Raw genomic sequence first — 26726 nt, 5'->3', positions numbered from 1 at the left:
ATTAGGGTTTTTAGTGGGATTTTTTACAACTTTGACTTTTTTAAAAAGTGAAAAAAAGTGAAGTTGTAGCTGAAACCAATTGTTTTTTACTCTAGCTGACGCAACTTCGCCAAGTGGGTGGATACGACTGGAAAGTTGCACTAAAAACATCATGAAACGTTTTCTGAGTCATGAGGAAATGGCTAGTTTGAACATGCAGGATCTTGGTAAAGGAATAAGAAGAAAAACTAAATTTGCTGGTACGATAATCTACCGCTTTATATACAGCGCTGTACTCCATAAACTTCCGAAAATAAGCAAATGAGTTTTAGAAGAAAACTCAGAACATTTTTTTAGTTCAGCATTCTTTGCTCTAGCACGCAAAGAATGCTGAACTAAAAAAATAAAATATTGAAGTAAATATTTTAGTTTTAATTAGTTTCTAATTGTATTGTACCTTCTAATATATGTGTATTACATGTTTTTGAAATATTTACTTTTCATCTTTACAATATAAAGTACTCATCTGAGATTTATTTTACATAGTACTAATTTAGTCAAAATGTTTTAATATTTTTGTAACCTTTTTACAACAAACTAACTGTCTTGAAAATTACTGGTTTGTGTCTCGAAGACATCTGATACGTAGTAGTCTCACAAATGATTAGTTTGAGATGCCTCAAATACATCTGAATTCAGACGTTTAAAAGGTGTCAACTTAGTAGCGTTTTATAATTACTAACTTGATGTGTCTCGAAGACATCTAGTATGCAGATGTCTCACAGATGATTGATGTCTAAAAGGTGTTGACATTGAGATGTCTTTTAGATGGCATTAAGACAACAGTCTGAGACGTTGCTGAGATGTTTAATAGACGTCTTGGTGCTCACTGGGGCAGTAGGCAGTCAGATCATGCAACTTTTGGTTTTTGAGGTTTGAAATTTAAAAAGATTTGTTTGAGCATGAGCTTTTGAACTTTGGCTTTTAAGTTATGACAAAGTACCTCTGTAGTGCTATTGTCGTGTGAAAAATGTGTGAAAAACATTTAACATGAAATTTTATATTTGACTTTTTTCAAAATGTTGCTTATTGAATTGGGGCTTGTTCGGGCAACTGATTTTTTTTTCTGCTTTCATATATACCTATCAATTGGAAAATGTTAAAACTACCATGGAGTCTGGTAAAATTTCTTAGTGCCTTATGATCTTAGAAATGACAAATCAAAATGCAGTGCCAGAAATATTGTTTATAGTTACCAAATGTCTTAAACATATGCTTACAAATTTAATTTTGAGCTGTTTTTACTCGTAACAACTTTAAAAGAGTGACACTAAAGTAAACATTTTGTGCGCGAGTTTCGCAATAAAAAATAAATACAATAACGTTAAAAAAAAAAAGTGCAAAAATTGATGAATTCTTAAATTTAACCAAGAAAGCAATTATTTTCAGTTTTCTGGTGGTATTAGTTACATTATAACTCAATTTATTAGTTTTGTAGGAATTGTTTTTTTGTTGTTTTTTTTGGGGGAGGGGGGGGGGGGGTTGCTAGTTTTTTTGGATTTTAACTCACTGTGAGTCATGAGGCATTATCAATTCTGAATACTTGACCGGGTATTACTTTAATCCGGAAAAAGGTCCAGTTCTCGGAACATTAAGTTTGATATTGATGACGAGAATACTTTAAACATGATTACTGAACAAGAAATAAAACAAAAGTTGTGCGACAATATTCTGCAAAGAAATCTACACCTAGATATCAGAACCAAAGATATCATAATGCATAAATCAATTTTATTAATCGAAGAAATCTTTTAATTAAGTTAGTAATTTATCATCGAAACATTTCAATTTAAGTTTTTTTCAGCTCAGGTGAGTCCATTAGGGTAGGGAGAAAAATGTTTATTTTTTATTTTTTAACACTGCTTTTAAAATTTCATAGCGACTTTGTCACATTAAAGGCTTAACTCAAATAAAGTAACATAATAACTGTAATTAATATTACATATTCCATACTAATTCTTCATAAAAAGTCATGTTTTTTTGTCTAGTATTCCGTTTAGTTTCCTCAGTTAGTGCAATGGCACTTGATTTATATCTAAAATAAAATTGCTTATTCTACTAAGTGATTGTAAAAGCAAGTCTCATTTGGTTATTGATAAAAACTGATCATCTAAAATATTTGTTGAGGCGGTAGAGGAGTGCTTATATGTACAAAGTTATCATAGATGTGTAGTATTTAACTGAAAAGTTATTTTTTTTTGGTTGAGAAAATGTTCTGACTTAAAGTCAGCCAGTCATCAAATAAAGTATAACATCCTGCTTAAGTTGATTTCAAATTATATGAGATTGTGAACTGAATTTTTGAACAGTGGTTTATAACTGTATATATGCCTGTTAAACCAACATGAATTTTTAATGCATGGGAGCAGAACTCTATTTTCTTGCACCCATAAATTAAAATCTATATTTTGATTATTGTGAAACTTTGTATATTCTGTGGCACAACTTAATAGAGAAATATCTAAGAAATAAGTTACACATCAGGTTCAATTATCACTCTGTTATAATATTGTAATGTATAAAAATAACAGAAGAAAAAAACATTTAAAAAGCATATTTTATATATTCTATATTTAAAATTTGGTGTTTTTTGCTGACATTTTTGTGTATCAAGTAAATTGTTTATGAATTAAAATTAGGGGTTTATATACAAGCTATATTTTCTAAAAAATTAAAAAAAAAAAACTATGGAGTTTTTGTTTGGAAAAAAGAAAACTCCAGAACAAATGTTGAGGCAGCATCAACGTTCTCTACAAAAAGCTATAAGGTATTTAAATTTTTGCAATTTTGTCTTAATTTATTTTGTTTTTCTTATATATAAGCTTATAACTCTTTCTCTAAGTTTTTTTATTTAGTTGGATTTTATGAAAAAAAGACTTTATGATTTATGAGTTCTAAATTAGGGACTTAGATAGAGAGCGGTTAAAAATGGAGACTCAAGAAAAAAAGGTTATTGCTGATATTAAGAAGATGGCAAAAGAAGGTCAAATGGTTAGCTTGTTAAAGTTATAATTTTACTGTTATCTATATTACTATTATTTTCTGATTGGTATTATATTTCTTTTACTAAAATACAATAGAAAGTAAATTTTTGTTTACAAACAAATAAAACTAATTTTATCTGATCTTCTAACAACAAAACTACAAGGAACTTAATAATTGCTTTGATCTTTTGTACCTATTGTACCTATTTCTAGATAAACTTGAGTTATCAAATTTTAAAAAACTCTTAGTTAAATTTAAAATAATTTATGAAGAAGTTGATAGCTTTGTAATATTCTCAAAATTCAAAACTCAAAAACTTTGGTTGAAATTGTTTTAAAAAATCAAAAACAACAGTCTCTTGAATAAATGGTTTAAAGTAAAATTCTGTTCTATTGAATTGAACAAAGTGTTTTTGATGGCTCTAAAGAATACAAAAACATAGAAATGGTTTATATTTGTAAATGGGTTTGTTTACATTGGAGTTATGTAAGGCTATGAAGTTGGCTAACATCAATTAAAATGAATTATCAACTTAATATAATTTTTTAAAAAAGAGCTTTATTCTTTTTTTATTTGACTTACATTTGGTTATGTGTAATCACTTAATTTGAATATTTCTTTTGGTTCCAGAGTTAAATCTCAAATCATCAATCAAATATTGTCCAATATTAGGATTATATTTTAACATTATACTTAGATTTTACTTTGTTTTAGGCTCTATAGTATTAAATATAGTGAACTTTGAATCTTATAAAAAGAAAAAGAAGATTATTAATTGAGGAATTTGTGTTATATAAACTCCTTTTTTTAGTTGGTATACATTTCATTTTTAAAATATTTTAAGGATGCTGTTAAAATTATGGCGAAGGATCTTGTTAGAACACGGCGATATGTGAAAAAGTTTATTCTCATGAAAGCCAATCTTCAAGCTGTTTCCTTAAAGATACAGGTACATAGATATCTTTTAATTTTTAAGCTTTACTTCTTTGTGTATAAATATGTAGTATGTCTATATGCGTGAATGTGACCTTATACAAACCCAATCAGAGGGAGAATGTTGATACATCAATACTAATAGAAGCCTAAATATGATAATATGATTTTAAGGCCATTTGAAAGTTGCAATGGGTTTCTGTTAATCATAGTTCATTTGCTTGTGGTAACTAATTAAATAGGGAACTCTAATGTTATTTATGAATCAGCACTTATTTTGTTATGATAACTGAATTTGCAAATATAAAGGAGTATAAAGAAACTTTATCTGAGAAACTTTATCTGAGAAACTTTATCTGAGAAACTTTATCTGAGAAACTTTATCTGAGAACCTTCACCCCAAAATTGAAAAAGTTGTCGAATGTTTTTGTGTGTACTATTGATATTTAGCTAGTTTTTTTTTAGAAATAGCTAATGTATAAATATGGTTTTAAACTTACTGGTATAGTTATGTATACACATCAAAAACACCAATAAAATCTGCATGATAAAGTTGATTAAGTTAATATGTTATAAAATAAACCAAACTCACTCTGGAGAGTTAGTGTTTAAGCTTAATTCAGCTTTTGTTTCTACGTTCAGCAAATCCAATCTTAATCACTCTATTTTAAATGTTTTTTTTAATTTTTGTTTTTAACAGTTTTTATTTTTAAGAGAGTAATTAGGTTAGTAAAGTAAAAGCTTCAGTGTGGATATCATTCAGAATTAAATATGAGGCAAGTTCATACTTTCCTTGAAACTTATTTTAATGATTTTTTTTTTTAAAGTCCAAAATTCATTGACTATAGAAAATATTTTCAGTGATTTTCAGTAAACAATTTTTTTCCTCACCTAAATGGTTGCTAACATGACATTCTAGGGATGATGAAAGTAGTTGTTGTTCTAAAGAATTGAATAGATAATGATTAGATTAATAAGCTTATTGAAGCATAAAGATGTACTTTGTAGCCATCCTGGCTTGTTAAATGAGAATTGAGATGAAGGTATGATGAACAAGGCGGCACTTTTTTTTTTTAATTTTACTTTTATTTCAAAAACCACCACTAAATTTAAAACTATTCAATCTCACCTCAATTTCAAAATGAGATTGAACGACTTTAAGTGGTAATTTTGAAAAAATTCCTAATTTTTTTTTACTTTTGGCTAATGTTAAACAATTCTTATTTGTTATAAGAAATAAAATGAAAATTTCTTACACATAATTGTAGAAAACTAATTGAATATTGGATTTCCAGATGAGGATGGGAAAAGTCAAAACAAAGAACATCAATCCTTTATATCATGTTAATACCAATGCCAGAAGAAAATTGTATCTACTTAAATTGCCTATTTCTGAATTGCCACCTTCTCAGCTACCTACCAATTGTAGAGTTTTAAGATATTAACAGTATCTTATCAGTTCCATATCAAATAGATTTAAAATCATAAATAAAAACTTTGTATTTGCAACAGGCAAAAATTTTGATATTTTATGCAAATTCAATAGCATATATCAGCAAAAAAATGAAAATTTTTTCTCCAAACAAATGGTAAACAGTTGGAAACTCTATGGATTCAAATGTTATTTGATTTCTGAATCAAAAATACTTGAAAAGTTTGTAAAACTTCACAAAAAATCACAGCTTATGGTATAACAAAAACTAAATTAGAAGATAGACAGCAGAGATAAGAGAATATTTGAGAGTTTTAAGTAAAGTCATAACTTTCTTTACCAATATGGAGATTATCATCTGGAAGTCCAATCTAGTTGCAAATGGGGGAAGATTGTGTATATAATCAGGTATTTATTTGCTTTTCAAACTGTTTATGTCCTAATTAAAAGTCCTTATCAAGTAACTTCTTTATAGTTTATATTTTATGTAGATCCTAAAGACTTGAGTTTAATATAGAATGAAGATAATTCCAATGGAACCCAAATATCTAAAATGAATAAAGAAAAACAAGCACATGCAACTGCTTTTCTTGATCATAAAGTTATTACCAGAGATGGGCCTTAAGTGGCCAAACAAGGTTCATTACTTGTGTAATGAACTCCTTAGAAATAGAAATGAAAGATTTGAAATTAAATAGAGACTGCAAGGCAGAAATATAATGAGACTGTAGAAAGATGCTAAAATAAGAGAAAAAAAATAGAGATGAACTAAGAGGTAAAAAATGTGTTCTCCATTTTTATGGTAAAGTAGTTAGCTATATTGAAGAAGAACTGAAACAGAAAATAACACTTGACAGAATTTCTGTTTCTGAATTTAGGCATAAAGAGGATCCTCTTCTAGGAGTAACACTAGAAAAGTACCTGATCAGGTTTTGTTACTTTGACATCATATATAGAAATTGCACATTACCCATGTCTATAAGGCAATAACTGGAATTAACCCTTTCACCACTGTCAGCTCCTAAAGGAGCTAGGAGTGGTGAAAAGGTTAATTCCAGTTATATATATATAACTGAAAATTTTTATGACCTATATATAATATAGGTCATAAAAAAATTTTCAGAATATATATATAACTGAAAATTTTTATGACCTATATATAAAAATTTTCAGTTATATATGACCTATATATAACTGAAAATTTTTTAAAATCAGATTGAAGTAATCATTTTTGATATAATTTTAAAGAGTTAAGAATTTAGTTTGCTGCATAGTTAGTCTTTTACATCAAAAGTGTGTGAATCAATATCATGTCTAAAAATATGTCTTTAATATATATATGTTTCAATAAAATCTGCTGACCAGCGGTTAAAGGGTTAAAAGAAAAGGTTCAACTGATAAATGAGTTTACTGTCCAGGTTGTGCGATGCCCATTAAAGGTGGTTTACTTTTTGTTTTTTGAGGAGTTATTGTGCCACTTTACTTGTGTGTTTGGGTTCATTGTTATGTTGAAAAAAAAAATTGTGATCTAAATCCATTTCTTTAGTGAATTGATGCAATATTTGGCAAATAAATCAATGAACTTGTTCTGTAAATTATAACTTTGATATTCACCAGCCTTCCCACACCATTATTGCTTATAATAATGTGGAAAGGCTGGTGAATATTAAAGTTGTAATTTACAGCAACCCCAAATCATAAGTGAACTGTCACCACAACCCGCAACTGGCTGCATAGGTGTAAATGTAACTTTTGTGATTTTAAATGGTGATTAGTCTTTTAATAAATTGCTTGAGGTAGTTCTAAAATCTTGTAACATTTTATAAAACTTCAATTAAATATTTTAACAAAACTTTCATAGAGAAATATTACAACTTGAGTGAAAAGTTAAAAAAAAAAAAATTTAGGTACAATTATACTTATGCCACCTGATAATGTTGTAAAATTGTTGCCTGATGAGGGTTAAGATTTCTCTCTAGGGGTGCATTACAAAGGCTACTCAAAACTTTGTCTTTTTTTTTATATCTGAAATCTATTCCCAATATGCCACAACACAGAGTTTCAAAATGCCTCTTGTTAATATGGATTTTCACAAATTCTAAACATTTTTTTTGTTTGTATCACTAAAAAGTGGTTAGCTTTTCAGGAGATAGCTTTTAAAACCACTTAAATTAAGTTGCACAGTTTGATTTTTTTGATTGATTGGAAACATTTAGATTAAGATCTTCAATGATTTGCCTTGTGGCAAATTTATAACTTTTGTTTGCTTACCATGCAATCAACATGTCAGTTGAAGTCTTAAGGAGGAGACCAAACCTTTTCTGATTTTAAACAGAACTAGTTGTTCCCTGTTTTATACACATCTTCACCAATTTTTAATAGTTTATATTTTTTTGCGCATTCTTTATAGGTTAGACCTTACTCATTTTAGCGCATTCTTTATAGGATAGACGTTTCTTTTTTTTTTTTTTATTACAAATGACCCAAAATCTGATAATGTCTGACAAATAATTTTAATTTTAAATCATTCTTTTTATTTTTATTTTTTCTAAAGTATGTTAATACAAACATAGTTAAAAATGCTTAGTCATGTTAATTGACTATTATTATATTGAATCAATAAATTTCAATGATTTTTGTTGGTTTTTACATAGTTGGATGTAACTGTGTCTGTAAGTTTCCATTCTTTTCCAAAAGTGTTGAATGAATAAAATTAAAATTTTTTTGATGAAATACTGTTATTTAAGTGTAAAAATCATCCCAAAAAATGTCTTGTAGGAAAAAAAGTGTAAAAAAAGCTTTGTTACAATATGTGAGGGATGCCTTGTTTTTGATTGTGAGTCATAATGCTACCTAATATTGCCTGTATTGCATTTCTTGAGGCATCTTTTCAAAATAATTTAATATTTCTTACAAAATAAGAAAAAAAAACTTTCAGTAACAGCTTCATGGCTTCTAACTACTCACCTTGCAGTATTTTCATCAGTTGGTGTACCAAAGCTTCCACTTCTGGGAACAATCAGTTTAAGTGCATCTTTGATCTTTCCTGAATTTGTTTTTTTATTACTTGAAATAATTCTTTCTTCTTATCTACATTTGTATAAAAACTCTACGATTATTACATCCTGGTTTTCTTCTTTGTCTTATATGCAATGACAGCCGATTAGTTTTTTCTCTTGCAACAATTTCAAAGTTATTCATGTTTTTGGGATCTTATCCACAAAAACTGCAGACTTAATGAATTTGGCCTTGCTGTAGGATGAAGGGTTGTTTGAAGCTCAGGAAGTTAATCCATTACTTTCTAAAGAAATGGATTAACTACCTGAGCTCCCCTGAAAAATAGTTTGGCAATCAGTCCTACTCATTCTACAGTTTAACATCAGAACTCTGGTTTCTCTTGATGAGTAGGTTTTTGTGCATGAAATGCTATAGGCTCCACCAACATTACTTTCAGTCAAACATTTCAGAATCTTGGGTTGTCCTTCTCTATTAAGGTTTAGAATAAGAGCATAAATTAGGCTCTTTTTTTTGGTAATTTTGCCTCTTCATGTTCAATTAAAACAAATTCTATCTGGAACCATTTCTCATAATGAATTATAAATCAGTCTTCTTGAAAAAATGGACTACTTATTGTAGTTTATTTTATCCTTAAGTCCTCTATGAATTTTTTATATTGAGAAATCAACATGGAAACTTCAGCTTTTGCCTCTTCGTTTTCTTCTTTAACAAGAAATCATATGTCTTTATTCTTTATATTGACTAAGCTTGTTAAATGGGTAATTACACAGTTAAATGATTAATTTGCACAAATACAAAGGAATGAAGCTAAATTCTTTACAAGCTTTTCTATACATATCAGTTGTTTAAAAATCTCAAGGTGTGCAAACCTATGCAAAAATTTTCCAGGGGTGTTTTAAATAACTTTTTTAAAAACTTATGAAAAAAGTTTTATCAGTCTTTTAAATTGTTACTTTTTGAAATAATTAGTTTTATGCTGTTTGTTAATCTTTTACATATCTATCTTTTACATTTTTTGCTTAAAATTCAGTAATTCTATGACAAGTGCAGTAGTCTGCATATCTAAAAATTTTCAGATTGATTTGTGTCCAAAAAATTGACATTTTCTCCCCTTTTTAATTTCAAAAAACCTTAAACAACATTTTAAAAAGTCTACAAACCTGAATTATGTTTTCCTAGAACTATTTGAAACCAATTTTTAAGATCAAACAAATTTTTGTCATTTTTTTTTTTACAACATGGTCCTTAACCACTGTGCAATAGGGTATAAATATTATTTGCATAAATCATAATCTGTTTCAAACTATCTGGACACTCTAGATAAGCATACAAGCTTTGGTTAACTAATCATTTAATGATTCCATGTAATGATTTCATGAAAAGTTGTACAATCAGAAATGTATTTATTAATTTTAGTGTATCCTCCTTGAATTTTCAGATAGACTTTCAACAAGTTCAACTGATCATTTGACCAGAACCAACATTATAAGCAAGGACTCAAAGGTTTTGGAAAACTCTATTGATACTTTTTTTTGTTGACAACTGCTGCAACCTTTTTCAATAAAATGTTATATTTCATTTTTTCATCATCTAGCAAAACAGTTTTAAAAGTATATTGGAATTAAACATGTACTTAATCAAATATATATACCAATGCTTCAAAATTTTGAATGTTTTACAAACTTATATTTTAAATCAATGTTAAATTTTAGAAACTCACTCAGCAACAATAACAAATTCTCTTAATTGATTTGCAGCCAAAAAAAGTATTTTCTTTACTAATAAGGTGAAACATCATTTTCAAAATTGATCAAAACAATTTTAATTTAACAATTTAGTTTTAATTATTTCTATGAATTGATGTTTCTCATATTCTGATCTCACCAGTCTATATAGAGTGATAGTCTTCAAAAGAATCTTACTGAATTTTTTTTTTCTATTTTTAAATTCTTTTTTATCATTTCTCATTTGCATTTTCCATATTTTCAATTTTACTGAATAAGAAATATGAAGAAAGTATTTAAAAAAACTAAGTATAAAAATCCCAAAAAGTTCAAATCCCAAATTCAAGTTAATCAACATTACCAGCCACAAATGTCATTCGTTAAATAGATCCACAAATGTCATTCATAAAATACATCCACAAATATATTTGAGATGTCTCAGTGATTGCGCTACAAGCTTGACAGTCAATTGTGGTTAAAGTTATTTTGTAGAACATCACAGTTAGTGCAAAAAATCTTTTTAATTGATTCAATTTTTCATGGTAGATACTTAATTTTTCCATTTAAACCTTTACTTCACAACATAACAATAAATTATTTCACACGTTTACCTTGATTGACTTGATTCCTAATGCATATTAAAAAGGTTCCTTAATTCAGTTAGTGCAGTTTTGGATTCTCTGGGTATCAGTCAACAATATCCACTTAAGAGAGTTCCGATAAAAAGTAGTTTATAGTAGTTATTTCCATCTTTTTTTTTATAATTGATATGCTGTCAAATTAATCTTATGTATGGATGTCATGGGACTTTCATGAAAAGTTAGTGGAATAACCAAGTTCATATTTTATGATAAGTACAAACTGCTGTGCATTCCAATTTGGAATTAGACTTGCTTGTATTTGTTTCTTCTTATAATCTGGAAAAAAACTCAGTTTTAAGCTTTAAGAACTTTTTTATTTGATAGTATGTATCTGTTATATTTTTTATTGCTTCTCATTGGCTCTTTTTAGAACCTATTATTTCTTACTGTATGTTGTATGTATATATATATATATATATATATATATATATATATATATATATATATATATATATATATATATATATATATATATATATATATATATATATATATTTATATATTTATATATATATCTGTGTGTGTTTGTGTATGTGTGTGTTTAATTAATTTGACTTTTCTTCTTTATATTCTTTTTTTTTAAGTGTAACTTTTTATTTGCTTTCAGACTTTGAGGTCAAATAATGCAATGGCACAAGCTATGAAAGGTTGTGCTAAGGTAAATATTTTAATATGAAATAAGAGTTTTTAATAATAGGTATTTCAAGGCTAATGATTGCCGCAAGGAATGAAACTTTAGGTACTATACATGGTTGAAGTTTCTTTGTTTTATATATACATATATCGCTCTATTTATACATAATATTGACCACTCTCATAAGAGCATGAGGATTTGTAATATATATATATATATATATATATATATATATATATATATATATGTATATATATATTTGGGCGGGTCATACTTTTTTTTTTTTGGGCTATAGCATAAAAAGTTGTTCTATTGGTCCAAAATCTAGGGACCATAAGTACTTGCAACTTGTAGTTGAAAATGAGTTAATAATGTGAAAACGCATATACTTTTATAAAGGCATATTCTTATTAGTGTTCACTACATTTAGTTTATATTACATCTGCTGGTATATGAAATGATATTAGATAAGTCTTAGTAGCCATAAATTAATCATACATAACCTTAACTCAACCAAAAGTAGTCCTAGCATATCGTAAATTTACCCTCATCAAACCCTGTATTACGGTAATATATGTGTTTAACATGTTCTGTTTCATATTTTAGATTGTTTATAAAAAGTGATTATTGATTTTTGCTACAACAGGGTTTATTTCAATCAGTTGTTTATAATCAATCTTTTCTAATTGTCATCTGATATTGTTTGGACAAGTTGGTTTCCATTGTATTGAGTATTAATAAATGGTGTCCGTCAGCACAAGACTTTGGAATAAACACTCAGTTCTGGGCCAGCCTGCAGTTATAAAAAAAAAATCAACTTCCTACATCTAGTGATGTTTACAGACTGTATGACTACTACTTAAAGCACAATAAATATGATTGTATGCAGAAGAGAGTGACAGCTGTAGCACATGAAGTTGAAAGTATCTACAACACTGCAAGTATCCCAGTAATTGATACAAAAAGTGTAGTCAATCGTATAAAAAAGTTGATTGATAAAGTTAAGGGTCTCGCTAAATATCCCAGTTCTAAGAAGACATCCATCATTACAAACTGTATTTGATATATGTACTTGTAATGTGTTGACAGCAGTATACAAGAGAATTCACGATGTATTTGTCCACTATTGCATAAAATACCTCTAACAGAATGGTCTTTCTAGTTGGACCAAAAAACTGAAAGGAAAATATATATAGGTGCTATAGATACAAAAGCTACAGGTATGTTGCAGAAGAAAGAAATGAGAGCAGTCAAACGTTTAAAATTTGATTGCAATCAGAAATTGAGACAAAAATAAATTATATCTACAATAATATGAGTAAAGATGCTGATGATGATGGTGGTGAGGACTTAGAACTTCAACTAAACATGGGTGATGAAGTTCTTGATCATGAAATTTCCAGTGGTGAATCTGATGATGGTGTTGCAGCACCCAGAAACATGAAACAATATCCGGAGTTGTACAAATCTTTGGACAGATGCAAGATTAGTAACAGAGATGCTTGTCTTGTAGTGAATGCAGTGCTAAAAGATATGAAGCTATTATCAGCAGAAACTGCAATAGATCCTGTAGAACTTAGACATCAGAGAGGTCTTTGGCGGCAGAAACAAGTTTCTAAGAATGCTGCTGAGATGCAAGAATTAATTTGTATAGGATTTGATGGGAAGAAAGACTTAACTTTTGTTGAGAAATCTGGTATACATAGAAGCATAAAGGAAGAATATTATGTTATTGTATCATTTCCAAACAATAACTACATTGATCATGTAATGCAAGAAACAGGTAAAGCAGCTGACGTTGCAAATGAGATATTATCGATAATTGCAAATACAAATTCAGCAAGTACGCTACAAGCAGTTGTTTGTGACAGTTCAGTAACAAGTACTGACAAAAGAAGTGATGTGATTCAAAAGAGAAAGGCATTGCAAGACCACTGCAATGGCTTGTTTGCCTGTTGCATGCTAATGAACTACCATTTCGGAAATACATTTCTGCTATTGATGGAGGATGTACAAGAGGTCCTAGTAGTTACAGTGGTGTAATTATGTGTGTGCTAGACTTTGATCCCAAAGGTTTACCAATTTCAAAGTTTAAAGCTATGTTAGAAAAAGTGGTTGAGATTAATGATGAGGTTAAGAACAATCTAAGTACAGATCAAAAGTATCTTCTTAGAGCATGCTTAGCAGTGCAGCAAGGTTATACAAATAGTGATGAAATTAGGTCTTTACAGAACGCAATGCCAGGAAATTTAAACCATGCTAGGTGGCTGACAAAAGTCAACAGAAATTTAAGATTGTCAAAAGAAGTCTGTTCCCCATCACTATACAAATTTGTACGCTTTATAGTAAATGTTTATGCTCCTTCATGGTTCAATATCAAGAGTCATCCTTCTTGCGCTGATGGTTCAAAGAACTTTTTTTACTTGCTGAAGCAGTGTCATGAGCTTGGAGCAGAAGATTGGAAAGTATTAGAGCCTGTGTTGCAGAACAACAACTACTTTGCCCACTCCAAAAACATTCTTCTTTCTGGTGTTTGTGACAATTATAATTCTGTGCGACATTTCTGTTGTGAAAAAATAATTAATTTGAGAAGTAATTCGTGTAGTTCTTCTGTGTGTGTTTTTGATAAGTCATGTATCAAGCTAAACACCAATGCTTTGACTTACATTGATATGATTGACTGGACTACAGCTAACCTCACACCACCACCATTGCTAGCAGCTATTAAGAATGAAAAACTTTAACACTGTCAGTTTGATTTCATTTTTGGTATACTCTGTCACTCTGAGGGAGCTGAGCATGCTATCCAAGATCTCTACAGCAAGCTCAATCATTTTTGAATTGCGACATGGAATAATTTTATAGTGTACTGCATCAAGAACAGAACTACCTAGTGTTAGTTGTAAATCAGACTTTTTGTAAATTACGTTTCATTATATTGTTTCGTTGAACTAATAATATCTAGAACTTTACCATTTAAGTGAATTTTATGTTTCGACATTGATAACACCCCTTATTGTTGATAGGGCCAAAATTAAGGGAGTGCATCTTTTTTTTTGTTTTTTTATAGTAAGGAAAAAATGCTTATAACACCCCAAAAAAAATACTTCTTTGCGCTTGCCATGGATATGGCCTTTGTATCATATTAAGTGCTTGATGAATTTCTTATATTTTTATCTGTAAGCCTTTAAAGCGTAAATCTTTGCGGTAAAGTTGCAAGTACAAGACACCTATTGTTTTAAATGTTTTTGGCCTTTTTATAATAAGTAGCACCTAGAGCAACTTTTTAGACCATAGCTAGATTAGCAGCTCTAAAAAAAAAGGATGACCTGCCCTAATATATATATATATATATATATATATATATATATATATATATATATATATATATATATATATATATATATATATATATACTGCAGGCCAAAAGTTTCCGGACACTTGGATTTTGTTTAATTTTTTAATTAAAACTCCCATAATTATTTCAAAAAAGTTCAAATATCATATTTACTTTATAAAAGATACGTATAGTTACTATTTAAGAAAAAAAAAAAAGACAAAAAATGAAATAAAAAAAGTACTAACAACACTATTATTATTATACTGTTTTTTCGTCAAAAAGTAACCCACGAGTTTTTATCACTTTTTTTGCGATCCGTGGCATCCAATTTATTAACTTTTTATCCGTGGCATCCAATTTATTAACCAATTTATTATTTCGGGTGTAATTGATAACCAGGATTCTTCTAATATCTGCCACAGGTGTTCTTTGGATGTTGGGCCTTTTTGTCTGACCTTTCTGGACAATTTTTCCCACAGTAACTCTATTGGGTTCAAATCTGGTGGTTGGGCCGGTCAGGTCATGTTTTTGAGGACACCATTATCCTCTTGTTCCTTTATATAGTTCTTACATAATTTTGAGGTGTGTCTAGGGTCATTGTCCTACATAAAAACAAAACCACAACCAATAGTTCTTAAGCTAGAAGGTATAGCATTGTTTTCTAGAATTGTTTTATATTGTTCTTTTTTCATAATACCCTCATTTTTAGCTAGGTCACCTATACCAGCTGAAGAAAAACATCCCCATACCATAACAGACCCACCACCATGCTTGATTGTCGGCACTAAACACTCTGGGATCATTTTTTCTTTTGTTGTTCTTCTGATGTAAATTCTACATCTTTGCCCAAACAGTTCAAATTAGTACTTAGTTACCATAGTACTTTTCCCCAGTCTTCTTTTGTCCAATTTTGGTGGTCTATAGCCCATTGTAACCTTTTCTTTCATTCTTAATCATTTTAGTCGGATATCATTATATTATAAATATTTACTTCATATTTCAACAAATAAATAACTTTAAGAAGACCAAACTCTTAAGAGTAATGTAACGCTATATATATCAAGTAAAAATAAACAATTAAAAAAACAAACTTACATAAGCACCTAAAATTAGTAAGTTTAAGTGTTATAAATTAACATTATTGATTAATTTAATGATACAGGATAGATTTTAGCTTTTTATATAAAAATATCAAGTGTCCAGAAACTTTTGGCCTGCAGTGTATGTATATATATATATATATATATATATATATATATATATATATATATATATATGTATATATATATATATATATAGAGAGAGAGAGAGAGAGAGAGAGAGAGAGAGACAGACAGACAGACAGACAGACAGACAGACAGACAGACAGACAGACAGACAGACAGACAGACAGACAGACAGACAGACAGACAGACAGACAGAGAGAGAGAGAGAGAGAGAGAGAGAGAGAGAGAGAGAGAGAGAGAGAGAGAGAGAGAGAGAGAGAGAGAGAGAGAGAGAGAGAGAGAGAGAGAGAGAGAGAGAGAGAGAGAGAGAGAGAGAGAGAGAGAGAGAGAGAGAGAGAGAGAGAGACAGACAGAGAGACAGACAGAGAGAGACAGACAGAGAGAGATTAAAATGAGTAATGTTGCAAGTACTGTAGCTAAGGTATAACAACAGCTCCACCAAATTTCAAGAATGCTGTAATAAAGATGACTTGCGGATTTGTTTTTAAAGTCCTCAGTTATGGACTAGTTAAGTTGCTAAAATATTTTGAATTTCAATCTTCCAAAATTCAAATTCAAAACTAGTTATCTCATTTCAAAATATTTTGTTTAGAACGTATAATGCAACCAATAAAATATTTGTTGTGTTACAGCTGTCAATCAAGTTTAGCATATCTGGTGATTTTAAAATAAGTAAACAGATAAATATAAAATAGTAAACAAAAACTTCAACAAGAATTACAAATATTATCAATGATAAAAAATTGCTGAAAGTTATAGTTACACCTGTTACACAAAAAAAAAGTGAAAAGAAGTATGGTGGTGGTCCATGTGAATTACTTATGTTGGAGCCACGTACTTGAAGACAAGTTATTCAGTACTACTATCGTTTTCATGTGAAGTCAGCTGCAGATATAGATGTTACTGTGCAAATTAAAAATGATTTAAAATAAGTTTGGGGTGCATTTAATCCTAATCTAATTACTGACAAATCGATTGCTAGAAAAGTAAAGGATCTTATCTTCCTAGTGAAAAATATTAATATGATGCAATAAAGCAAATTGCTCAGAAGAACATGATGTATGTATTTGCTCTTAAAACACAAAGGTACCTCTTGAAGATAGATTTTATCTTCGAGATCTGAGGCAGAAAACTGGTTCAAAGGGAGCATATCAACTTTCTTCCGTTGATAGTTTAGCTTTCAAAAGAAACAAGAAAATTGATGAGTATTCATAAAACTTAGTTGCTTAACTACATGACATTAAACATATCTTGAGAATATCTTATCTTGATTGGCAAGTGAAAATTAGATAGTGCTAAAGCACAAGAAAAGATAAAAGGTAAAGATGTAGAAAAAAATTTTTTTTTTAATTTTCCTTGTTGTAGATAGCAAACTTGATCAGACTACTCAAATTTCTAGCATAATAAATTCACCTGAAGGGGAATAGCTCAAAAAATCTATTGAACCTGAACATCATCTAAAATTTTACTTAGGAAAATCTACTGAAACCTATTTGACTCATAGAACAACTCCTGTTATTGGCACAACTGGTTTAGTACTTGCAAAAGAAATATTCAGTGTTTTACAAGAATTTAACAGTGTTAAAAGTATTCAGGCAATTCTTCTTGATAATACAACTACCAATAGTGGTACAATAAGTGGTTTAGTGGTAAAACTTGAAGAGTTATTAAAAAGAAAACTGCACCTCATTGGATGTGTGCTACATTAACTTCATTTAAGAGCTCTTTTTAAAAAACTAGATAGTATAACAACTGGACCAGGAAGCTTTAGTGACCTTCTTGGCAAAAGATGTGCTGAAAATATTCAGGATACAGATCAAGTTTTGTTTGAACCTGTCACAACTCCAACAGTTAATGGGTATATTCCAGAAGAAGTATTGAAAGACCTTAGTAGTGATCAAAGACCTTTTTTGAGTATTGCAAAGAATAGGGTTTGATAAAGTTGCTGATAAATGGGCTGCTTATAAATTTGTCCACTCAACTGTGCAAGGTGGTAAACTCTAGCTAATCACATTCTCTGTTTGTATACAAGAGAAAATCAACCAAACCAGTCTTTAAAAAAAACTAGTCAACTTTATTATTCAGGTTTATGCTACAGCATAGTTTAAAACAAAGATATCATCTAAGCAGCACAACTCTCTGCGTTTTCTTGTTTCTGTTATTGTTCAACTTAATATTATCCCATTTAATAATTTCATATGTGTTGTGGAGTAGAACATTAAAAACAACAAATTGTGCCTAAGACCTGAAAACATTTTTTATGCCATGATTAAAGATGATGAGAACAAGAGCCAAAATCATGGTTTTCAATCAATACTGACTCTTAGACAAAGGTATCTTTTTGAATTATTTAATTGACTTAAGTAACTTTATTTAAGTAACTTAAATAAAGAAAATAATTTATAATTCCTTTAAATACAATCATAATGCAGTATTGATCACAGTTTTATATTTACAGAATAAACTTGATCAGTTTGCAAAATAAATTGAAAAAAATTTCTGAAATAAATTTTAATGTCGATCACTGGTATGAGTTGATTGACCTTACTGCTCCAGACATTGCGGAACCTCCTACTACGCAACATTTTACAATTCAAGAAATTCAATTCTTCATAGACAATTCTGTTAAGCCAGATATTCCTGACTTCCCATCTCACTCCATGAATGTAGAGCAAACTGTTAAACTAGTATCATAAGCATTCCTTTACATTTACAGGTTTGAGAATCGAAACAGCCTTAACTTGACAAAATTGCTTAGTAGAAAGATGTGTCAAGCATATATATCAAAAGGATATTACTCCCATTCATATAATGATATTTTTGAATAGGTTCAAAAAGTTACTAAATTAGATAAGCAATTTTTTATAAATTTAGAATCATAGATGATAAAAATAGCGTTTACAAAACTTTTTAACATATTCTAACCATTGAAAATTTTAATTTCTGCTTAAAGTGCTTTTTATATTTTTTTTACAATTACCATAATCTTTAAAATTAAATCCACAAACCATTTTTCAACCAAAATCATTGAAATTTTTTGAGGTATATATATATATATATATATATATATATATATATATATATATATATATATATATATATATATATATATATATACACAAAAATCCTATTTGAATATAACATAGTTTCTTTTATTGTAGATTTAGGTGTTAGTATGACTCCTGAAAAATTTCAGACTCACAGGTACACTGCTAAGCCCCTCACTTTGGACTTATGAAAACCCATATCGTCAGGTTAGAATTATTTTGTTTTATCTCCAATTTTAAACGTTGGGAGAAAATGAATTGTTGATTTTACTAAGTAATGATTACTTTTAAAATACATTTTATTTTTAAAATTTTTTTTCTAAGTAGTTTCTTTAGATATAAATTATTTGAAGAATAAGTTATTATTTCTTAAAAAAGTAATAGTAAAATTTTAAGTAATTTTTACTTATAGAAAAATTCAAAAACTTTCTTTCAACGTTTAAAATGGGAGATAGATCAAAATAATTCTAACCTGATAATATATCAAAAACTAATTTTCCTAAAAATGGTTTTTCATTTTTCATTCTTCAAGGATTTTTCTATTTGAGTTTGTTTGTGTGCTTGCTTTAATAATTGCCATCTGGAACAATACCAATAAGTTGAGCATCAGGAATGCCTGGACTGGTAATGATAACAGCCACTATCTCAATTTTTTTTTCTGCCTTGACCTGCAACTTTCTGTCATTACCTTTGAATAAAAAATGTAGAGTAAGATATTTATTTTTGGTAATATTCTGCCACTCTTTAATGATTTTTTGAGCATTTTCACTAACTTTTTACTTTTTCTGTCTATAAAAAACAGTTTGAGGGAAATTAGTTTTTGATGTATGGGTTTTTTATAAGTCCAAAGTGAAGGACTTAACAGTGTACCTATGAGTCTTTTAAAATTTTCCATGTGTCTTACTAACACCAAAATTCATGATTTAAGATACCATGGTATATTTAAAATAGTTTTCGGACTTCTTTCAGGCCCCTGATCATCACAGACTCTAATAATATTAAAAAAGTGACTTTTAAACCCAAAGTGCAAAGCTTGAGTCTGAAATTTTTCAGGAGTCATACTAACACCTAAATTCATAAGTGATCATATATTTTCGAGATCCACTGTATGTATATATAAACATATATACCTAATAGTTTTAAATGTTTGTTAATTGTTTACAATCATGGAATGAGGCTCACACGAAAAGTGTGTTGTAACTGGTCTAAAAAAATGTGTTACGGAATGAGGCAAGTTTTTTCAGACAATCCAACTGCTTGGAATCACTTGTAATTTTGTGTATCATTCTGTGAAGTTGTTCAAGGTGAAATAATTGACCAGCCAAAATCTGTTTGTCTGTGTGTTGTAAAAATGCTACAAGCCATCAGGGTGACAGCCCAGAATCAACTGAAAACTGCTGCAAAAGCAGAGTATCTTGTTTTTGGAGATGAATATCTCAAGACACACCAAGCACCTACTCATGGTAGCTTTGAAGCAACAACACAAGTGAAAATGTTATAATGCTGGTATTCTGACAATACCCACAGATAAATTCTGTTTATGGATGAGAAAATTTTCACCGTAGAGAAATTGTTGAGTGTATGCTCTATCATCACTAGATGCAGCAGAGTTGAGGGAAATTACCATTTGTCTTCTGTGATGGTTTGGTTGGGAGCTGCCTATGATTAAGTCACCAAGCTTCATTTTTGTAAAAAAGGAGTAAAAGCTTTAGAAAAAGTGTATCAATCCAATGTTTTAGAAAAGGTATTGAAGCTTCTCAACACAACATTATTTCCAAACATTCCATTGACTTTTCAACAATATTGTGCTTCGACCCATAAGGTGAAGTTGACTCAAGTGGCTTAAAAACAACATTTGGAGTTTATTTCCAAGGATTAGAGTCCAATTGGTAGCCCAGACCTGGATCCAATGGACTACATTTAGTGATCCATGCTAGAGGGTATGGTTTGCTCTGCTTATCTTTAAAGACTTTAATGTACACTCTTATTCAAGCAGCGGAAAATTTCCCTATGCATGAGTTAGGTGCTGGATAGATAACTGACTGGACTGACTTTGCTTGTAATCCTAACTAATTGCTATTCATACTAGTAACACAATAAATTTGAAAATATTCAGAACTTTTTGATGAGTTTAGTAACAATGTTGTTTGAAAAACCAAAAAATATTCTATACTAACTTCAATTTTTTTAAATTTTACTTAAAGTAAGTGTATGCAAAATAAACCACCTCATTTGGATATCTTCTTCATCCCAATCAAAAAGTTTGAAGGGCAGATTCTTTTTTGTTTCATAGATACCTTCCAAGTGATAAAAAGAAACCTTCTCCAGTAATATATAGATAGGGATTTCTAGCAATATCCAGTAATACTTAAGAACCTTAATTTTTACTTTTGCATTGTTTTGTGTTTTTCTAAATGATAAATTTCCCTATACTAGACAATGGCTTCCATGAATAAGAATATGAAGTTACCACAAATACAGAAAATTATGATGGAATTTGAAAAGCAGGTTTATATATTTGCATTTATTTGTGTTTACATTTATATAGTTGTATAGAAAGATTTTGTTGCAAAGAAAGAGTCAATTAAGAATTTTACTTTCAAAGACATCAAGGTTACTTTTTAATTTAGGTCTCTATGTTGTTTCACATTATATGGTAATTTTCTAATAAATAATAAAAAATTTATAATGTAAAGACTTTATAAAAGTGTATCTACCTTGTTTATAATTAGTCAGAGATTATGGACATGAAGGAGGAAATGATGAATGATGCTATTGATGATGCACTTGGAGATGAAGAAGATGATGAAGAAAGGTAATTATGTAAACAATATTTTTATCTACTACAATGAATTTAAGAATAGTACTTAAGAATAATACTTATTCTTATGATTTAAAGTTTAATTTCACAACTAGATAAGTACAATTAGAATAATCTCAGATGCATAAATTCTAGCATTAGAGTTCTACTCAGAAATTACAGTTCTGCTCAAAATATTCAAAAAAAGTTCTTTCTTAAAAAGTTTTGAAATTTGCCATTTTTCAATTTTTAAAAATATTATAGTGACGCTATTGTATCGCAAGTACTTGATGAGCTTGGACTTGGGCTCACCGATCAGGTTATTTACTTATTTTTTCGCTTCCTTACATTTTAACATCCTAAAATTGTATAATGAAATAATTACAGGGTGCAGCAGCAATTTGCGAATTTTTAAGGCTAGGTTTCATGATGTAAATAAAAATCTTCCAGGTTTCATGATGTAAATAAAAATCTTCATGTTCAATGAACGTCTTAGATTTGAATAAAATTGTGAATAAAAAATATTTTTATTAAATGTTTTAAATTGGAAGCCAGAACTGAAGTTTTTAAATTTGATTCACCCGGGCTTGCCTACAAATGAAGTGATTCGTATTTCTGGACTGTCTAAATCTACATTTTACAAAGTGAAAAAAAATGACAATGCCGAAAGAGCCCAAATGCCCTCTCCAGTGAACAAAAAAGTTGATAAAAAGTTTACTGAAAAGCTTAAAAAGCATGAAAAGAATTCTTCCATGTTGATCAGAATGATAACAAAACTGTTCAATGTTGATGAGAGGAGAGTCAGAAGAATTCTAAAAACACTTGGAAAGGTCAGTGTGGCCTACATGCCAACTTTTGAAGAAATGGCTAAAAACATTGAGAATAGAGTGATCTGAATCAGCTGAAAAACCATGCTTTGTCAAAAGTCAAAATTTTCTCAGATAAAAAACTTTTTAGTTTTGACTGTTATCAAAAGGCAAAGTGACAGATTCATAGTGTAGAAGGGTGGCAGAGCACCACCTGTGTGTCACATCAAGCACCCTCAGTCTGTTGTGGTGCTAGGAATCATCATTTCTAATCGAGAAAAATATCCACCAATCTACATCAAAGAGAAAGAAAAAAATGAAAATGGGTCTAGAAAAACCTAACAATATCTTCAGCACAATATGGCTATTTTCTGGCCCAAACAGGTTAGGCCACCATCCAGCGCTGACCTGAATCACTTTGATGACAGTGTGTGGACCATAGTTGAGAACAAGTAGGGATGGGAGTTAAGGTTAGTTTTAGTCTAACTAAAATTAGCTGACTAACTTTTTAGTCTAACTAAAATTAGTCGGCTAAGTATTTAGTCTAGCTAAAATTGGTAGACTAACTTTTTAGTTTAACTAAATTTAGTCAGCTAACATTTTATTCTAACTAAAATTACTCGACTAACTTTTTAGTCTAACTAAAATTACTTGACTAACTTTAGTCTAGCTAAAATTACTTGACTAAAACAAGATTTAGTGCTAAAAAAGACTGAACCTATACAATGAAATTATATGAACATAATATGAATCATGGCAAATGAATCAATATAAAGACGATCATCAAAATTTATTGTTTTTAAGAAATTTGAAATACGTACTATAATTTGTGGCATTATTTGTGTAATAAAAATGTTTTGTTAGTACTTAGTATTGCCCCAAATTTTCTTTTATTGAATTAAATAAAAATTGGTTTGTAAGCAAAACAACTCCCTCAAAAACAGCTGATATTTTATACCGAAAACATAATTAGTTATTAGCATTTTAATAATAATTTTGAAAAGAACACCATATAGAAATAATAAAAAACATTAATTGCCTAACTGTTACAAACTTATTGTTGTCACTGTAAATATCTGCGTTTTTATGAGTGTAGAACAAAATAAATTACATATTATTACTTTTCAAAAAATGATTGCAGGTATTACATAAAGGACATCCGGAAATGCTTCTGCACATAACACACCTTTCAAAAATATGGCACGATTTTTTTTTTATAAATTGATTTCACATGTGTTTTATTTATTATTCACTTTAATTAGAAATTGAAAAAATCCAGATCTGAACCGCTTTTCATTGAAAGTTACAACAAGTACTTAATAATAAGGGGGAACTAATTGGATAAGTTTTATTACTATTACAAATTTCCAAGTGTATATTTCGCAAACCTTTCTCCAAAAATCTGAAAAACTCTGAAAATCGAACCTTGAAATAGATGCCCTGCAGATAAAAATTGTACTTTACAGCAATTTGTAATTAAAAACATGGCGCTCAAACCACTTTACAACTAACGCATAAGAAGATTTTAAAAAAGTATTTTTTGGCTAACACTATTTTTCGCAAAATAAAAACTCAGTCGACTAAATTTAGTTAGACTAAAAAGTTAGTCGACTAATTTTAGTTATGCTAAAATATCAGTCGACTAATTTTAGTTTGACTAAAAAGTTAGTCGACTAATTTTAGTTACGGTTTTTTTAGTTAAGTTAGTTACAATTTTTAGTTTTGGTTACAATACTAAGAATAAGGCTTGCAAAAAGGCCCACTTAAGTGTCAAGTCACTAAGATCATCTATTTACCCGTGCTTGGAACTCAATGCCCATGGACTATATAATCAGCACTTGTTAAGTCCTTCCGTCCTAAGCTTGAAGCAGTGATCAAAAAAAGAGGGGACTTAACTGAATGTTAAATTAGGAAAAGCATTTATCTTTAACTTTTCTCTTATTAACATGCCATGAATATGATTTTTAGTGGTTTAAAAATTTATATTGAAAAATGTTCTAAAAAGTTCGCGAATCGCTGCCGCACCCTGCACATTAGCAACCTCAATGTTACAACGACAATACCCTTATTTTCGGTAGTTATCGGAACTTCCATCAGCTGGTGGGAAACTTCCAAACGGTCAGAAAACACAGCAGCAGCAGCCTGTTGCAGCAGATGAAGATGCTGATCTACAAGCTCGGTTAGTTGATTTATTTGCGTGTATTTAACCATCTTTGCTATGTATTAGTTATTTGTAGTCAGTGCTAACTTTAAAAAATTAGTTGCTTTCACTGTAGCATAACATTTACTTCGTTAGGGTTTCACATATTAAAGGTTTTAATTGTGTCCACTTGAAAATTACTAATTTTTTAAATTAAAAATTAAATATTTTTTAAGTTGTAATTCTATTAATTTCTCTTGTATTGTCTATAAAAATGACTTGATTTTATAAATTGACTTTTATAAATATAAACAAAGATGTTATAGTTTGCGGGATTTGAAAAATCAAATGAACATGCAAATAAACATGTTTGTTTTTATTTATTTACTCCCTTTTAAGGCTGGATAATCTTCGTCGAGAGTAATTGACACCAATAGCAAAACGAAGTTTGTAAAATACTGCTTCATACTTTGATCATATGCCATAATTTTGCGCGTTTTCAATTTTAAAATCTCTTTTTGAATGTTTCCGTTTTCTCTGTATAAATCGCGTTTAATGAAGTTGTGAATTTATTTTAGCTCTTTGTTTGCTTTTTGCATTGATCTCCATTTTCTTCATAGGTTGTAGCTTACTTTGTAACTTAAATATAAATATTCTTTAATGTATATAAAATAAAAAAAACTGTCAGTGATTGTTTTTAGTAAAATTTTAATCGGAAAGATTAAAGATAAAATTATTTTTTTAATAGTTTTTTGGTTTACTTTTCATCCCTTTGATCATTTTCATCCATTTTTATCATTGATTGTACCTTTATCTCCCTTTTGTCATTTTTCAATAACATTTTTTATCTTTATTGTTTTTAATCATTCAATCTAAAGTTTCAATCATTCAATCTAAAGTTTTAATCATTTAATCTAAAGTTTTAAATTCGTGGTTCTGGCGGTTGCTAAGCTAGGACCGCTTAAATTTTTGTTTACCACAGCAATTACCACCTTTAAATTCTCTACACAGTCCTGATTTAATTGAGCTGTGCAAAATAAAAGAAATCCTTATAAAGCAATTCGTTTGTGAGACATAATATTAGAAATACTGACATCTAAACCCCAATGGTTGGATGTACCTTTTTTACTGTGAGCACCACAAAAATGCCACCCCTCCAAACTCTCAAATCTTCAAGCTGTTATGTAAACTCATTATTTAGATTTAGAGTAGAACGTGCTGGTTTATCTGCTTTTGGTTTACGAAAATTCAGTATGCCAAACAAAAATCCATATTTTTGATAAAAAAAGGCTATAGACAAAATATTTTCAGACAATAAATTGACAGAAGCATATAGATTCAAAGCAGTAGCAACTTGACTACCAAATATTTGTGTTGCCAACTTTACTCGCAAGGCCAATTGTATTCCTGGATCTAAATGATAATCAGTCAATTTTGGAACAAGTCGTACAGCATTAACCTTGTCTAAATTATAGAATTCCAAATTATAGAGTTCCTGCAGATGCTTTCACGAGATTATCTTACCATCAGATAAAATGTCATACCGCATTAAATCATTTCTGACATTTTTTATTAGATTCGGTGGTTCAAATATAATATACACTTTTGCTCCTGTAGTTGGATGCGTAATTTGTTGTTTTAAAAAATGAAAATCCTAGAAATTTGAGAGCTCTAATATTACTTGAGCTTTGATTACAAACAAGACATCTTGCAGTTAAACCTGTTGTATGTAGATTAATCATAGAATTATGTACTATCCTAGCTAAATTGGTTGAACACATGGAATTATTACTATAAAAATAAGCAATTGGTTGTTTCCAATTTGTTGACAACCCGCGGACCATCAATACAAGAAATTGGTTCACTGGTTTGCCATTAGATTGAATTCCAATTACCTTGTCACCATTTTTGTCAAAATCAAGTTGTTGCTTTGAAGACGTTTCATCAAAAACACGGATACA

General features: G+C 29.4%; 1 protein-coding gene across 1 annotated transcript; it reads left to right on the top strand.

The window, feature by feature from the left end:
* Positions 1–2651: 2651 nt before the first annotated feature.
* LOC145185409 (charged multivesicular body protein 2a-like) lies at positions 2652–25508 on the top strand. The gene is made up of 9 exons (XM_090098096.1): positions 2652–2806; positions 2943–3030; positions 3869–3973; positions 11380–11430; positions 21456–21527; positions 21752–21834; positions 22084–22138; positions 24704–24804; positions 25165–25508. The coding sequence occupies exons 1-9, from the start codon at positions 2727–2729 to the stop codon at positions 25187–25189; spliced, it is 660 nt and encodes a 219-aa protein (XP_089954222.1). The 5' UTR covers positions 2652–2726; the 3' UTR covers positions 25190–25508.
* The last annotated feature ends 1218 nt before the right edge of the window (positions 25509–26726 follow it).

Source organism: Hydra viridissima, unplaced genomic scaffold (genome assembly GCF_058129835.1).
Source record: "Hydra viridissima isolate aposymbiotic clone 2 unplaced genomic scaffold, HvirCarnegie_v1 scaffold_9, whole genome shotgun sequence".
NCBI classification, from domain to species: domain Eukaryota; kingdom Metazoa; phylum Cnidaria; class Hydrozoa; order Anthoathecata; family Hydridae; genus Hydra; species Hydra viridissima.
This window is presented reverse-complemented; position numbering and strand designations above follow the sequence as displayed.